General features: G+C 40.9%; 1 protein-coding gene across 5 annotated transcripts in view; it reads right to left on the reverse strand.

Annotated features, from left to right (window-relative positions):
- Positions 1–2,632: 2,632 nt before the first annotated feature.
- Positions 2,633–16,971, reverse strand: part of MUSK (muscle associated receptor tyrosine kinase) — a 98,026-nt gene continuing 83,687 nt past the window's right edge. For all 5 annotated transcript variants that reach the window (XM_080940031.1, XM_080940029.1, XM_080940030.1 and 2 more), the window contains 4 exons: positions 9,817–10,015; positions 9,213–9,404; positions 7,839–7,987; positions 2,633–3,884 (listed from right to left, as the gene is read on the reverse strand). In XM_080940031.1, coding sequence (XP_080796157.1) covers positions 3,202–3,884; positions 7,839–7,987; positions 9,213–9,404; positions 9,817–10,015 — 1,223 coding nt within the window. In that variant the 3' untranslated portion in view covers positions 2,633–3,201. The remainder of the gene's footprint in view (positions 3,885–7,838; positions 7,988–9,212; positions 9,405–9,816; positions 10,016–16,971) is intronic.

The following is a 16,971-nucleotide window of genomic DNA, read 5'->3' on the forward strand; positions in this document are numbered from 1 at the left end:
CCCATTATCTATTATCTCTCTGTATATCACCTATATTTATTATCTAGTCACCTCCCTTATCTATGCGTTGATAAATGGTGAAAGAATACTTTTCTACATTAAATTAATAAGCAGCAGCTGGTGTTTTTTAAATTCTTGCAATGGTTTATCATTATTGTAAAGTGTGTGTCATTAATGTACTTTGCTTGTGATTTTTTTCCCCTTTTCACAAGAAATCACTACATTTACAAGGAAGAAAGCAACATTTACTTTAAGGTAAGATATATATCTATTTTCTCTTTTATAGAAAGTATAACAGAAGCCTAATACACTTTTTATAAAATGAACCTTAAATGCCAATTCTAAAATGAACACAACAGAAAATTAGAATGTAGGTAACTACTAAAATGAAACTATAAATGCTCTAGGAAAAAGAAAACTCCAACTTGCACTTTTGCTGAGTTTTGCTAAGTGTATAATCCTCGCTAGCCTGGAATTTGTGCCCTTTTTAGCTTTGTCTCTCAGGTGTTGAGATTGAAGGCTTGTGCTGCCACGCCTAGTTCAATTTCACCAGTGATTTTAAGATAAAATTAAAATGGCATTCTCTTTTTTTATTTAAGACAGAGAATACTGGGTGGCTAAACTTGCCAAATGAGAGGGAAGACTCAACTTCAGGTCTCCAGAGCCCACATCAAGCCAGATGCAGGAAGTGCTCTGCGATATAACCTCCAACCCTCTACAGCAAGGTGGAGGAGGTGAGCCCCTGGGAGCTCTGAAGCCAGGGAGGCTAGCACACACTGTGACAAAAGCAGGCGACTTCGTCTCAAGGTAGAAGATGAGAAGCAATACTAGAGGTTGTACTCTGATCTCTCCACCTGCATTATGACACTTGTGAATTGTGTGTGTATGTATCTCTGTGTGTGTGTTACAAAACTGATACAAGAGTATTCATTTTCTGTCATAGCAAGCGCTTAATGTTACAAGTTATCACGCACAATGAAACTATGAAAACATTTCTGGAGACTGAAAGACTAGGACAATATAACAGACATTTTATTTTTTTTACTATTTTCATTGTGTGTGTGTGTGTGTGTGTGTGTGTGTGTGTGTATGTGTGTGTGTGTGTGAATGTGTGTATGTGTGTGTGTGTGTATGTGTGTGTGTGTGTGTGTGTGTGTGTATGAGTATGTGCACATGAGTGTGGGTGCCGTTGGAGGCCAGAAGCATTGGAAGCCCTGGGACCTGAAATTACAGGTGGCTGTGATGTGGGTGCTGAGAACTGAACCCCAGTCCTTGCAAGAGCAGTAAGTGCTCTTAACCACTGAGCCATGTCTCCAGCCCCTGTAACCGAAGTTTTAATATTGTACATACTGTGTGGTCCATACATCTCCTTTCTTAGACTTTTCAGAAAGAGGTATTTAGAGATGTGTACAAGTGTGGATGATCAAAACACTGTTTATGATGAATAAAATTAGGAGAGCCTCACATGTTCAAAATCTAAGATCAACTAAACTGTGGGATATCCATAAAGTTGATATTATTCAGAATTTACATTAGTTTTTTAGAACAATAACATTTGCAGATTCATAATAAACTCAAAAGTGATGGAAAGTTGATTTCTTTTCCCCCTCTCTTCTAATGTGTACCATAGAATGTGTCTGAGAATCATATGCAAAATGACCTGATACTTTTGCTGTGTTTGGTATCAGGACACTTACATAGACTTGCTTGTGACTTACTGATACTGTGCTGCATTTGGTAACATGTTATAGCTAGTCTCCAGTGTGAAAAATACTAGTTCAGAGACTGTAACAATACTGGATCCATGTTCTCACACTATAGCATACTAAAACCATCGAATGGTTTAGTACTTAGTGATTATAAACTCACTAAGGAAATCATTTTAACTAAAAATGCAGTTGGAACTCATACTGAGACAAACGTGCCATCTAGTGAATGTTAGACCCGTTTAAGTTGATAATACTGAAATTGGCTTTCTTCCTATTCCCGAAAACCCTTAGGAAAATAATCACAAGGCTGTGTGGTGTTGGTGATGAAACCACATACAGATGATAAACCCTCTCCATGGGGTCCTTATACACGTGCTCTTTGCCGAGAAATCTCAAGCACTGGGGGGGCCTGAGTCCAGAAAGTTTTTAAAAAAATCATATTAAGTAACAAGATGGTTCAATTTACTGTGCAGAAGCTACGAAGCAACACACTGCTAATCTTATGACCAATCAACCAATCGAAATGCCTTATAAAGACATGAGAATGCACAAAAACATCCCTTGTGAATTAGCACGGAGCCACAAAGCGTCTTGCAATGTCCAATATCAAACCTCATGCTTTACAATAATAGTCAGTGGCCTGTGGCAACAGGATTTTTATATGGCAAATTCACGAGCAGACAGAATAAGAAAGTGGTATTTGACAGAGGTAAAGACATGTATCTGTTGCTCATGTTATTTCAATGAAGACATGCCAATACAATTCTCAAAGGAAAAGGTAGACTTTTAAGTTATGTTGTTTTTAGAAAACAAAACAAAGAAACAAACCAACAAGAGGAATGAGGTGAGTCACATCCATGATGTGCGCACGCCAAGGAAGGGCCTTTGGACGACAGACGGGGGGAAGGAGCCAGGAAGGGCAGTCAGCGCAGAGCCTGCAGGTTTTCCATTTTTTATTCTTTAAAAATCTAGCAGTCAAATAGATGTGTGGCTCCAGGACGCAAATACAAAATGACACTTGCGATACAAGAATGTAACCAACAGAAAGAACCTGCCACTTGTCTAGAATGGATTCCTGTTTTTCAGTTTTACGTCTTTTACTTAAATACACACAAAGACGTGCTGATTTTGCAACGGGCAGGATGTCTTCCATTAAAAAGTGAAGTTGCCCCTCTAGTTTCAGATTCAACCCAAGCACAACAGTCTTGCGCTGAGAGAAGATGTAGGAACATAATCAGCAATGCTCCTGTTATGCAACATGTATTGGAAACTGTCCCTATGAGGGAGAAGAGCCACCTACTGTCCTCCTTCCTAGCCTGTATCTCCAACTACCTTTAACCCTTTGGGCTATTCGCCATCTGCTTCTCCTGTCAAACAATCAACTGGCACATGATGTCTCTTCCTATCTGGTCTTATCTGACCTCTGCTATAGGATTCTTCCAGCTCACAGTCTGAACAGAGCCTCCTGAGTGTTGTTTGAGAGTGGTCAACCTTAGACACCCACCGTGCCCTCCGCTCTCTCGCACATGCGCTGCAGGATCCGGTGGATACTGCAGAAGCTGGGTCTGTCCGCAGGCAGCTTGCTCCAGCACAGGCGCATGAGGTTGTACAGTTCCAAGGGGCAGTTCTCAGGGCAGGCAAGGATGTTGCCATCTCTCACGTAGTAAATGACCTCCTCGTGAGCCATTCCATAGTAGGGCTGCAGTCCATAGGAGAAGATCTCCCAGAGGACCACACCATAGGCCCACACATCCGACTCTGTGGTGTAGCGGTTGTAGAAGATCGACTCGGGTGGCATCCAGCGGATAGGGATGGCGTCATTTCCGTCAGCTTTGTAGTAGTCTGCCGAGTAGATGTTCCTGGAGAGGCCAAAGTCTGCAATTTTCACCACCATGTTCTCCCCAACCAGGCAGTTCCTGGTAGCTAGGTCTCGGTGGACAAACTTGCGCTCCGACAGATAGGCCATGCCAGCCGCCACCTGCCTGGCAATACAGAGCTGTTCTGCACAGGACAGGGGTGGAGGACCAGGGCTGGACACCCGGGCCCTCGTGGACAGGTCACTGTGGCTGAGGCTGCACACAGTGTGAGGGGACATGCTTCGGAGGAACTCATTGAGGTCACCATAGGCCATATATTCGAAGAGCAGACACATGGGCTTCCCAACGGCACACACACCTGCAGTCACAACAATATCATAGTTAGACCGAGTCTTTCCACAAGGAAAGAACACACTAAAAGCAAGGGGCGAGACTAGAAAGGATGGTGTTCCATTTTATGGATGTTATTTATACTCTCTCACTTTACTTAAGCATCCCCTGTTACCTGGTAAGATTCCATGTATTTCTTTTTCTTTCCTGACTCCTTGATTCTTAAACCTTAAATCTCTCATCTTGCCACATATCCTACCACCTGAGTTTATGCTCATTCATTGTATTAGTGATGGTTCCCCAACATTTTATCTTTTGGAATGGAGAGATCATGCTCCCTGGTTCTTTAAATCAGACTGGCCCAGGTATCCGGACAGCAGGGAAACCTAAAATATGGAAAGTGGATTCTGTAATGGGTATTTGCTGGGAATGTGTGAGGCAATCATTCTGCTTAGATCTCTGAAAAATGAGAATGAGGAAAATCTACCACATTTAGAAAGAGCAATCGAAATAATCCAAGGCTCATAGAGAACTTTCTGGAATCTGAAATTTAGATTTTTACCATCGATGTTTGCTCTATAAAGAAAACAATGTTCATATGCACAGAGTTTTATGCAGTGTTAAGAAGGTGTTTGAAAAAACCCTAGCATGTTACTGTCTGTGAAAAAACTACATATGAAAAGATGAGCTTGCACTATGACATCTGATAGGCATAGTTTCACATCACAGTGAAAATAAACTGTCAGATTTATTTATCAGGGAAAAGTTAGAAGTCCCAGCTTGCAGAGGAGAGAGAGAGAGAGAGAGAGAGAGAGAGAGAGAGAGAGAGAGAGAGAGAGAGAGAAACAGAGACACAGAGAGGGAGAGAGACAGAGACTGAGATACAGAGGCAGAGACAGAGACAGAGAGATATTAAGGTATGGGGGCTTTCCTAGTTAATTTTTGTAATTCAAAGGTTTTTTAGCAGACAGTGTATACATTAAAGAGGAAATCAGTGGGTCACACTTCCCAGTGCCTCCTTCAGGCTCCTTTTTCGGTCTTGTCAACAATCATTTACCTGCATCATTAAATGGTTTTGATTCTGTTACCCTACTTAAATTTGATTTGAAAGAATTCTTACATTAGAAATCCCAAGACAACATATTTCTTGCAAGAAAAAATGGTGTGTGTGTGTGTGTGTGTGTGTGTGTGTGTGTGTGTGTGTGTGTGTGACAGTCTCATGGTTGTCCTCAGGTCTACTTGGAGGCAATTGTGACTTTGAACTCCTGATCCTTTTTCTATGTCCCAGCATTGGGATCACAGACACTGAATCAATTGTAGTTATTGTTGGGTAATAAATTTGAGAGAAACTCTTACTCGTGACATAGAAACACACTATGCAGTAACCACAAGTCAACTTACTCTTTCAGCCCAGGGGACCAGGGATGTTGTAAAGTTGTAGACATACATAAGAATGCACCAACATTTGAAGGAACAGTTCAAATTCTTTTGCAGCTAAACAGTGTCTCAGTTTGGGTCTCACTGGGGATCATATATAAGGGCCTTCAAGTTAAAAAGTTTTAAAAGGAAACATGCTGTCTGATTCTTTTAAGATCTACTGTTATGTTTTCTGAGCCTGACCAATGGTGAACAAGAGGTTTAGACCAACACAGTAGAAGGGATCTGGCTCTCCCTGTGGGTTTTTCCCAACTCTCCTTGATAGTTCTCCATCAAGACTCTTGAAGGAATGTCCTATCACTGTCCTCTCGATGAAATTCAGTCAAAATATGTCTTGTCTTCTCCTTGCCACCCTTCCTTGTCGCACATCTCACATTTGCTCTCTCCAGGGATTATTTGGCTCTACCTTGGAGTTGCACCTACCCTAGCCCCTTCTCATTACCTTGCTACCACTGCCTGGCCCGAACCAACATCCTTCTGCATCTGGAGGGGCAACAGTCTCTATCCCCTTGTTTTCGTTGCCCCGACCCCTTCAACTCTGCTCAACCAACCAGACACTCTGGGAAGAACCTGTCCATCACTTCATACTATGGCTCACCGATTCCCATCTTACAGTAAAAGCCAGGGCTTAATTTTTGATATTATAATTATGTTATTTCTCCTTCTTATTCTCTTTTATGGTCTCATTTTTCATTATTACATTTATATATGTCCATGTATATAATATGATTGCATTTCTAGATACAGACTGGTCAGGTACTTGTACAGATATGTTCAGGGTTGACCAGCTGGTACTGGATAAGATTTGGTGAGCTCTTCTCTGAGGATATTCTCATGGTATTCTTTGTGTTTGTTTGTTTGCTTGTTTTATGAAGTCCTAGTAGGGTCCTCCAGTCTCCCTACAGCATTTACTAGGTGATCTAGTCTTACATAAGTTCCTCAAACCATCTTCATCACTTCACTTTTCGATTCCATTTCTTCTTCCTCCTCCTCTTCTTCTTCTTACTTTTTTCTTCTTCTTCCTCTTCTTCTTTTCCTCTTTCTCTTGTTGTTGTTGTTGTTGTTGTTGTTGTTGTTGTTGTTGTTCTTCTTCTTCTTCTTCTTCTTCTTCTTCTTCTTCTTCTTCTTCTTCTTCTTCTTCTTCCTCCTCCTCCTCCTCCTACTCCACTTCTTTTTTTTCTTCTTCTTCTTACTTTTTCTTTTCTTCCTCCTCTTCTTTTCCTTCTTTCCCTCCTCCTCATCCTCATCCTCCTCCTCCTCTTCTTCTTCTTCCTCCTCCTCCTCCTCTTTCCCTTTCTTCTTCCTTTCCCCCTCCTGTGTCTGTTTGTGAGTGTATATGTTAATGTTTATGCATAAGGGTGTGTGCAGGTGCATGTGCACGTGTATGAGTGTGGGGTATGAACACTGAGGTCTAGTGTTTCTCTTAATTGCTCCTCACCTTTTTATTTTGAGACAGAGTCTTTCCCTAATCCTGAAGCTCACCAATTTCACTAGGCTGGCTGGCTTCAAGTCCCAGGGATTCTTCTAATTGTATTCTCTTAAGCACTGGATAGATAAGTTTGCCATGGGGTTTGTGCAGAGGCACCCATTCTTCAGGCATCTCCTCTGTCATCTCTCAGCTCTGCCAGGTCTCTACACAAGTGTCACATGTCACCGAAGTCTTCAAAGTAATTAGCTGACATTCCAAAAAGTTTCCCTTTGCTTTGAGTTTTAAAACAAAACTCAGAAGGAATATAAGCCATGTTTATAGATGCTCACTCTTGCTGTTTTCCAAAAAATGTAAGGTCCCCAAGGCCAGTAGTTTTAAAAGTTTTGCTTAGTTCTGTGTAAATATATAAACTATTCAATTAACGTTGTTAAATTTATGAATCTGGTGATGAAATGAGGACACAAAACGAATAAAAATATTATTTAAATTGCGATATATCTGGACAGATAGATGATAGATAGATAGATAGATAGACAGACAGATGATAGATAGATAGATAGATAGATAGACAGACAGACAGATGATAGATAGATAATAGATAGATAGATAGACAGATGATAGATAGATGATAGATAGATAGATAGATAGATAGATAGATAGATAGATAGATAGACAGATGATAGATAGATGATAGATACATAGACAGATAGATAGAGGGAACTTAATAAATTTTTGTGATGGTGAGTTAGTGTCAAGGGAACTCTCTTCATATGGAGATGCTTGAAAATAATTTGAACCAGAAAAAAAAAAAAAAAGGCAACAAAGACAGAAGATTGGAAGTGACAGCATCAGAGTGGGTGTCTGAGACACAGAGAGCCCTGGAATCTGGGTAGAAGGAATTTTGGGATGGAGGCGAAGAGGCTAAATTAGGAAAGGGAGAGACATATCCCACTGACCAGAGAGTGAGGCAAAGGGATAAATTGGAGACAAGAGAGAGAGAGAGAGAGAGAGAGAGAGAGAGAGAGAGAGAGAGAGAGAGAGAGAGAGAGAGAGAGAGAGAGAGCTTAGAAAAACTCTTGGCAGAGGAACAAACTTTCCTTACTCATGTTTGCATACCTAAGAGCTTCACAATGTTGGGGTTGTCAAACTCTGCCATGAGGGCTGCCTCCCTCTGAAAGTCTGCTTGCATGTCTGCAGAGGCTTCCTCCTTCAGCATCTTCACAGCCACCATAGTGAAAGGTTCATAAGGAAGCAAGCCTGGGGCCCTGAAGGACAGATCACAGATGGGGGTGTTTTTACCCCAGAGATTATATTTATTCACACCTACACACCCCACAATTATGCTGCCCTTTCCCGAGCCACAAGAGAAGGAAGACAACAACAAATGCTTATATTTCTCGATGCAAATAAGAAATCACTAGTTATTCTTAACACAGGCTATGTTTGACATTTTCTTTACCAGCTAGAGAACTTGAGTGCACACACACACACACACACATACACACACACACACACACAAACACACACACACACACACACCCCTCCTTGAGAGTGTAAACTATATCTGACTGCTTGTCTGTCCTCCCCAATACAGGGTAAAGTTGCATCTTGCCAATTGCACACTAAGTGTAACCCAACATCAATTACATCTGCTCAAGGATAGCCATGGGTGTTTACATCTAAGCCCCATCCTGCTGCCCCGGCTTCGTGTGTGTGGATCTGCACCCACACAGAGTGTGTATTTTATTCCATTTCAAACAAAATGGGCTATGGCTGACTGTAACACACACCCCTTTCCTGAACTCACTGAGTTTTTGAATTTTTACATTTCCCTTTGTTCTGATATTCTATAAATGTCTATTTAATGTCTACAGAAGTCAAACACTGAGTTCTCAAACACTAAGTCAAAGGAAACTTTAAATGAAGCAGAGAATGGCATAAGGAAAAGTAAACAGGGATTTTTACCAAAGCAATGTAAGCAATTGTGGCTAAAACATATGAACATTATTTTCTAGAAGGAAAATATGATTGGATTACTAGTAATTTCTAATAAACTGCTCATGGGATGTTCTATAAATTACACATTTATACTCAGCAAACTCTATTCTTTCTACACATGCTACTTTCTAGTTAAAGGGAGACATGATTTACAATAAAGCAGGTAGAGGTGGAGAGACGCCTTAGAACAATGCTTTTCCAGGGGACTCAGAGTGGCTTACACACGTTTGTAAGCACCCCCAGTACTGCCTCTCGTAGCAGGGGTGCTGCACTCACATCACAGACATACATGCAGGTAACAGACCAACACAGGAAAAATAAAATAAATAAATAAATAAAAGTTTACAAAACAGTATCCCATACAAACACATAATGTAAAAATATTAAATAACTTGATAACACTTGGTATCCACAGTAACCAAGCCTAAAAATCTGATGACTTGTCAAGCAGTAAGTTCTAGCAGAGACTTTTCCCCCCAGAGTTAACTTTACCTTGCTTGAAAGACCCTTCCGAAGGCTCCCTCTCCGATGTCTCTGACATACTCAATGTTATTCCTTGGATACTCCAGGCTGAGCAACTTGGGGTTCAGAAGAAGGGGCATCCTCTGGTACATGGGGTTAGGATGAAGTCTATCCAGCAGGAGCTCGGAGGGTAATGTGGTCAGGGTCACCGCCGTCGACTCTCTGTGCGTGAGAGAGGCGAGATCAACAACCGCCTCTGCACTTAGACCTAGATCCCTAAAGCCACTCAGAAATACATAGAGCCAAGATGGCTGGAGACGCTCGGGCTTGGAAACAAAAACGTGTGCTGCCTGGTCTCCAGTCAATGGCAGACTTTGTCACCATCTGTGTCGGCAACAGCAGCGGGAGAAGACAGGGTAAAGGAATAGCCATTTCCGTCCAAATGATGATTTAAGTCCCATCTGCTATAAAAACTGACTTTGGCACACGTGACCTTTTTTTCAGGTTCAAAATAGGGGTGTCTAATTGTAAAGCTAGGGTGTGGGTGGCAGCGAGACAAGGGTGGTGTGATTGATGCTTCTCACCCCCAATTCCAAAGGCGAGTGTGTGGGCGGGGCTGTATCTGCATCCTCACCTTTTCCTGTTGTTCCACTCTTTCCTCCTTCGGCAGCAGTAGAGGGTAGCGATGGTGAGAAGAGCAAACACGGCAAAGCTGGCCGTGATGGAGGTGATGACGGTCATGGAGTAGGCGGGCGAGACAGCAAAGGAGGAAGTGGAGGCAGGCAGATTTGGAATGTCCACGCTCGGCTTGGAGGACGCTATCGATGGGAATGCTGCGGGCAAACAAGAATTCTTCATGCTTATTTCGGAACCTTTAAAAATCAGGTTTTGTACTGAGGCACTCACTACCGCGGCCTTAAGAATGTGCTAGTGGATCAGGTTCTCCTCCATTTTCAGTGGATAAAGAATAGTGTTAATAATCCAATGAGGTTCATTTGCAAGGAAGGAGAGATTCAGAGAAGAAATATGTTTCCCTAAAAAAAAAAAAGCAAACCCCAGGCCTACGATCCTTACCTACTGTTTATGACTGATAATGTTCAGAAAATTATACACTAAAAATCACTAAAAATGTTTTCATGGACTGCAGGTGAAGGTGAGAACATTTGAAATGAGCGTGTGTGTGTGTGTGTGTGTGTGTATGTGTGTGAGGCTATGTGTGTGTATGATAAAGTGTATGTGAGTGTTGTGTAAGTGTATGTGTGTAAGTATATGTGTGTGAGTATGTGTATATGTGAGTGTGTATAAGTGTTTGTGTGTGAATGCGTGTGTATGTGTGTGTGAGTGTGTGTGTAAGTTTATGTGTGTGTAAGTATATGTGTGTGAGTGTATATATGTGAGTGTATAAGTGTATGTGTGTGAATGTGTGTATGTGTGTGTGTGAGTGTGTGTAAGTGTATGTGTGTGTGAGTATGTGTGAGTGTGTGTGAGTGCATGTGTGTGGGACTGTGTGTGTAAGTCTATGTGTGTGTATGTGTGAGTATGTGTAAGTGTATGTGTGTAGGTGTGTGTGAGTGTATGTGTGTCTGAGAGTGTGTTAATGTATGTGTGTTTGAGTGTGTTGTAGTAGTAGTAGTAGCAGCAGCAGTAATAAGTTTATAAATAATAAAAACGAAGATAAAAATGAAATCATCGGTACATAAAGGAGTAGAAACCAATTCACCTAAAATTTAAACTCACATCAAACTCCCATGTAAAAGGTCAATGAGATTTAAAAGCAAGTGAAATCTGCTTTAGTGCTGCAAACCAGCAGACGCCACACTTGCGCTGGTCTGCTTGCAGCTTCAAGCACGGTAGAGATATTTAAACAGCCTCAGCACACACACACCTTGACTGTGCTGCATAGAGTGAATAAAGACAAGAACACGGACACGGAATATTTTATACACGACCCAGAAGTGTCTCGACATCCAAGAATCAACTTTCTAGCTTAAAAAGAGATTCTTTCTTCAACTATCTGGGAGACACCAACAAAGTGGCTAATGCCACAGGGAGAAAAATCTCAATAAATTTCAAAGTCAAAAATCATAAAGCTCTGTTCTCTCACTGATAAAAAGAACATAGTAAGAGATTAAATAAAATCAAATAGGACTATGAAACAAAAGAAAGGTCTGTAGCTCTTCTGGTTAAAATATTAAAGTTGTCATTCTTATAGACTTTTGTTTTCTGACCTTCATAGAAGACTAATACCAATACTCTCCAAACTTTCACAAAATAGAGACAGAGGGAATACTACACAACTCATTCTTCAAAGCCACAATTACATTTATTCCTAAACCACACAAAGACCCTACAAATAAAGAGAGCTTCAGACAAACTTTAGACCAATCTTCCTTATGAACATTGATGCAAAGATACTCAATAAAATTCTTGCAAACCAAACCCAAGAACACATCAAAATGATCATTCACCATGATCCAGTAGGCTTCATCCCAGGGATGTAAGGATGGTTCAATATATGAATATTCATCAAAGTAATCCACTATATAAACAAGCTAAAAGAAAAAAGTCACATGATTATCTCTATAGATGCTGAGAAAGCATTTGACAAAATTCAACACCCCTTCACGTTAAAAGCCTTGGAAAGGTCAGGTATTTAAGGCACATACTTAAACATAGTAAAAGCAATATACCGCAAACCAGTAGCCAGCATTAAAGTAAATAGTGAGAAACTTGAAGCAATCCCACCAAAATCAGGAACTAGACAAGGCTGCACACTCTCTCCCTACCTATTCAATGCAGTACTTGAAGTACTACCCAGAGCAATAAGACTACAAAAAGAGGTCAAAGGGATACAAATTGCAAAAGAAAAAGTCAAAATATCACTATTTGCAGATGACATCATAGTATACTTAAGTGACCCCAAAAACTCCACCAGAGAACTTTTACAGCTGATAAACATCTTCAACAAAGTGGCTGGATATAAAATTAACTCAAATAAATCAGAAGCCTTCCTCTACTCAAAGGACAAACAGGTTGAGAAAGAAATTAGAGAATTGACACCCTTCACAATAGTAACAAAGAATATAAAATACCTTGGACCTTGGTGTAACCCTAACCAAGCAAGTGAAGAATCTGTAAAACAAGAACTTCAAGTCTCTGAAGAAGGAAAGTGAAGAAGACCTCAGAAGATGGAAAGATCTCCCATGCTCATGGATTAGAAGGATCAACATTGTAAAAGTGGCCATCTTGTCTAAGGCAATCTACAAATTCAATGCATTCCCCCTCAAAATTCTAACTTAATTCTTCATAGAGTTAGAAAGAGCAATCTGCAAATTTATTAGAATAATAAAAAACCCAGGATATCAAAAACCATTCTCAACAATAAAAATCTTCTAGGGGAATCACCATCTCTGACCTCAAGCTATATTACAGATCAACTGTGGTAAAAACTGCTTAGTACTGGTACAGAGACAGGCAGGTAGATCGATGGAATAGATTCAAAGACCCAGAAATGAACCCACACACCCATGGTCACTTGATCTTTGACAAAGGAGCTAAAACCATTGAAAAGAAAACAAAAGTCTTAATGACATCCATGAAATTTACCAAAATTCTATTCCTTGATGAACTTTATCTTCCGTTTGACACAAGGAAGAGGATAGATGGAATGTGAGACTTTAGACAAGCAACTCCCGAGAACAAAAGGAATCGGGGGACACAGTGGAAGCCATATGCAAGCAGAGGTTGCCAAGGGAGACCACACATACCACAAATGACAGAGACGAGTAAAATTTCTAGTCCTTTAAATGTTTAGAACATGGTTTGATGAGTGGAATTTTAATTGGAAGAAACAAAAAAGCCGTGAATGCAGCAATTAAGAAAGAAGGGGGTTATCTCGAGGGACTCACAGATCAAAAGAGACAAAATTGTACATAATTATGCAATTGCATTTTAAAAAGCTTAGAGAAGATGATAGGAGTATAGTAGTTATCAAATTTGAATAAGAATATACATGAAGATAACCATAGGCAAGAAACTACTTTTAAAAACCATCATGTGATGACAAACATACTCTGTGAGAGGGAAAATTCTAGTTATCACAACATGACCTATCTAGAGAACAGTCTTTTAACATGCTAAGGAATCAACAGTGCTAATATGCAACCCAGAAAAGTAGCACAAAAGAAAAAGGTACACACCAATTATCTGACAGAGCTTTAGACGTGTCTAAGTGACCAATTGCTGACTTATCCCAACACAGGAATATACAGGTTTCACAAACAGAAAGATATTAGTTAATATAAAGAATTAAAACCAAAAGAAAAATCTATATTTCAACAGGAGCCAATGATATTTGGAAACTGGGATTTCTAAAGCAAGGGTTGTAAATAGTGCCTGTGTCTGTCTTCTTAGTTTTGAGTGAGGACAGCTCAGTACTTCCAACTGAACAAAAGAAAACCTTTAATACAGAAAGTGCCCAGGGACATTTGAGACATAACATTCAGAAAAGTACAGGTTATGGGGGGTGTTTACGTATGACTTCTAGTCTAAGAGTAGACATAGCGAATGCCCCTGGCTACTAGTGCTTTTGAGCTGTAGAGGTCAAACACGGTCATTACTGTGACTTAGGAAGACATAGGGGACAGAAAGATACTCAGTACAGTGGTAAACATCTGCATGGGATTGGTGACAGCTTGTCTTATCAAGACACAGCAGTGGTGGGCTTCGACTTCCTCATTTCTAACACTAGTCCACGGTCACCCCTAGCTTCTTCAACCCAAAGGAAGCTTTGAAAGAGTCACCTAAACTTTCCATCCTAAATATAGTAGGAATAATTATTCAAAGATGTAGATTAATGTCTATTTTTTACATCTGGATTTTACAGAGCTATTCATAATGTGTATAATTTGTGGCGTTGATATGGTAAAATCAGGAAGTATGTGAGTAATGTTTTTTCTCAATGAAATCAGAAAACTGGTTCACTGGATAAAGCATTTGCTACCTAAGAATAAGGATTTCCAGAGCCCACTTGAAGAGTAGAGTGTGATGCCATGTGTTTGTAAACCCAGCACTGGGCATGAGCTCAGACATCTGGATCCCAGACCTCCCCGGCTGGCCCATCTAACCAATGGGTGAGTCATTGCCTCAAAAGAATAAGATGGATAGTGATACAGAAAGACATCAGTGGTTGCTCTCCACATCTGTGTGCACAGGTGTACCTACCCACAATCACAAATACACAGGTGCACACACATATACAAACCACCCACCCACGCCCACATGCACACAAACACACATCAGAAGATTATAAAATAGATTTTAATGATGGGTTCCTTAAAATTCATGTTCATCCTGTAAGATAGATTTATTTACTTTTAAATGAAAGAATTTACATCATTTGACCAGTCGTTCTGCTGTGTGGATTCAAACATTTCTTCCTTTCTGGAGAGTTCTATTATGATTTTCTGATTGTTGCTCATAAGAGCAAGTTGTTCTGGGTTTCTCCAGAGCCTTGTCAAACCACGTCTCTGAATGACCAAATGGCCAGATTAGATTTCCATTAATTTTCCTTTTTATCCTTAAATTTTCTTTAATAAATTTTAAAGCTTGGTCTTTTTCCTATGATCACCAAATAAACACATCCTTACACTAGCATATTGATTATTGCTAATTTTTTTTTTTTTTTTTTTTTTTTTTAGGAATCAGGAGCTCTATGAACTAAATTGTCGAGGAGGAACTGCTCAGTAAGCAGATTGACAGCAACGGAATGAAAGAGGATGTTACATAAGTAGGGATGGGCTACTCAGGAACATGGAGGGGCAGTCAGAGTATGACTTAGGCATGCGCATATCTTCCAGTGTAAATTTAAATTAGATATAAACAACCAAGAGGCAACACCAGTAGAACGCTGCTATAGTATGAACATTTGTGTCTCTCAGAATGCCATATGTGATGTTTGCCCTTATCAAAGAGATTCGAGACACCTCTCCTTCTGCCATGTGGGGATATAGCGAGAAGACAGCAATATCTGAAGCTAATCTACAACAAACCACGTGTACGGTCCTCACCTGACACCAAACACACCCATTCCTTAATCCTGGACGGCCAGCTCCCAGAACTCAGAAACAAATCTCTGTGGCTTACAGACTGCTTCCTCTAGTGTGTTTTGATGTTGTATCCCAACAGGCCAAATCTAAGATGGCTGCATAGGGGGGCTATGAATTGAGTGGGATGAGGGTGAGGAGATGATGTTTTACAAAGAGACATCGTATGTCCTGGGTCTGAACCAAGCTGCTCTGTGGTTCTCCAAAACCATATCTGACAGTTTCACTGCTGATATCAGCTTTGGGTCATCAGAAGGCCTTGCACGCAAATCAGAGTTACCCGGCCTTTGCCCAGAAGCAAGTGGAGAAAGGCACAGAAGGGTTTTACATAGTGCAGCAGTTGGTCAGCTTTGTCAATGAGGAAGATGTCTCAGTTGCAACTCAGACCTCTGATGACATCATTCCCATCATGGCTGATCGTGAGCTCCTATTATGACCTCCCAAGGAGTCAGAAAGAGATGTCTGATGCACACCTAAGGTAGGGCCTGTTGATTAATAACAGCAAGGTTATTCTGTACTTTATGGCTAATATCCATCTATCAGCGAGCACATACCATGCATGTCTTTTTGAGTCTGCGCTATCTCACTCAGGATGATATTTTCTAGCTTCATCCATTGGCCTGGGAAATTCATGATGTACTTATTTTTAATGGCTGGATAGAACCCCATTGTGTACTGCATTTTTGGTACCCATTCTTCAGTTGAGAGACATCTACCTCCTTTCCAGTTTTTGGCTATTATGAATAAAAAAAAACTGCCATAAAAATAGACAGTAACACACTCACAAAAACCTTCGAGTCAAAATGTGTCCTGCCTACAAGATGGGCAGGGACAAAGATAGAGCAGAGACTGAAGAAACGGCCAAACACTGACTGCCCCAAATAGAGACCCAACCCATGGCCAACAACCAATCCTGGACTAGGCCCCCTGCACATATGTAGCAGAGGAGCAGCTTGGACTTAATGTGGGTCCCCAGCAAATGAAGCAGAGGCTGTCTCTGGGTCTATAGCCTGCCTGCCTGCCTGCCTCCCTACGAATCTTAGTCCCCTAAATTGTCTGCCTTGTCTGGCCTCAGTGGGAGAGGATGTACTTAGTCCTGCATTGACTTGTTGTACGGGGAGGGGGGAGTGATACCCAGAGTGGTACTTAAAGAGGGGGAAGATAAGATGTGGGGGATACTGGGAAGAGAAAAAGGGCTGATACTGGATTGTAAAGTGAATAAATAATATTTTAAAAGAAGATAATAGAGCAGCAAAAGCTGTAACATTGTAGAAGTTAGACAGTGATGATGTAGCCAGAATCAAACAAACTGGGGCTTGAATACTTGCTTCCCCCAACACTAGACAGGTCGTGGGGGACAAGTCAGTTGACCTGTTTCTCACATTAACTAGGATGCAGAATGGAGTATGTTTGTGGGACATACTTTCATAGGGCTGTTGGGGGGCTTGGGCGAGACTTTGTGCCTACCAAGCTAATCGATTTGTCAGGGTTTGGGACAGTTGCTCACTCTCCAGGTACCTGAACGATAAGGAAGTTGGAAGGGACAAGAAAATGGATGGAACATAGCTCTCCATGACCCGGATAAGCCAGACTGTACTTCTCTTCTTCAAAAGCTTTGGAACAAAAGGCACTGTGAAGAGACACCGTGATCTGTGATTCCCTGCTGACTGTGCCTGGAAGGTATG

Source organism: Micromys minutus (assembly GCF_963924665.1).
Source record: "Micromys minutus genome assembly, chromosome: 28".
Taxonomy (NCBI): domain Eukaryota; kingdom Metazoa; phylum Chordata; class Mammalia; order Rodentia; family Muridae; genus Micromys; species Micromys minutus.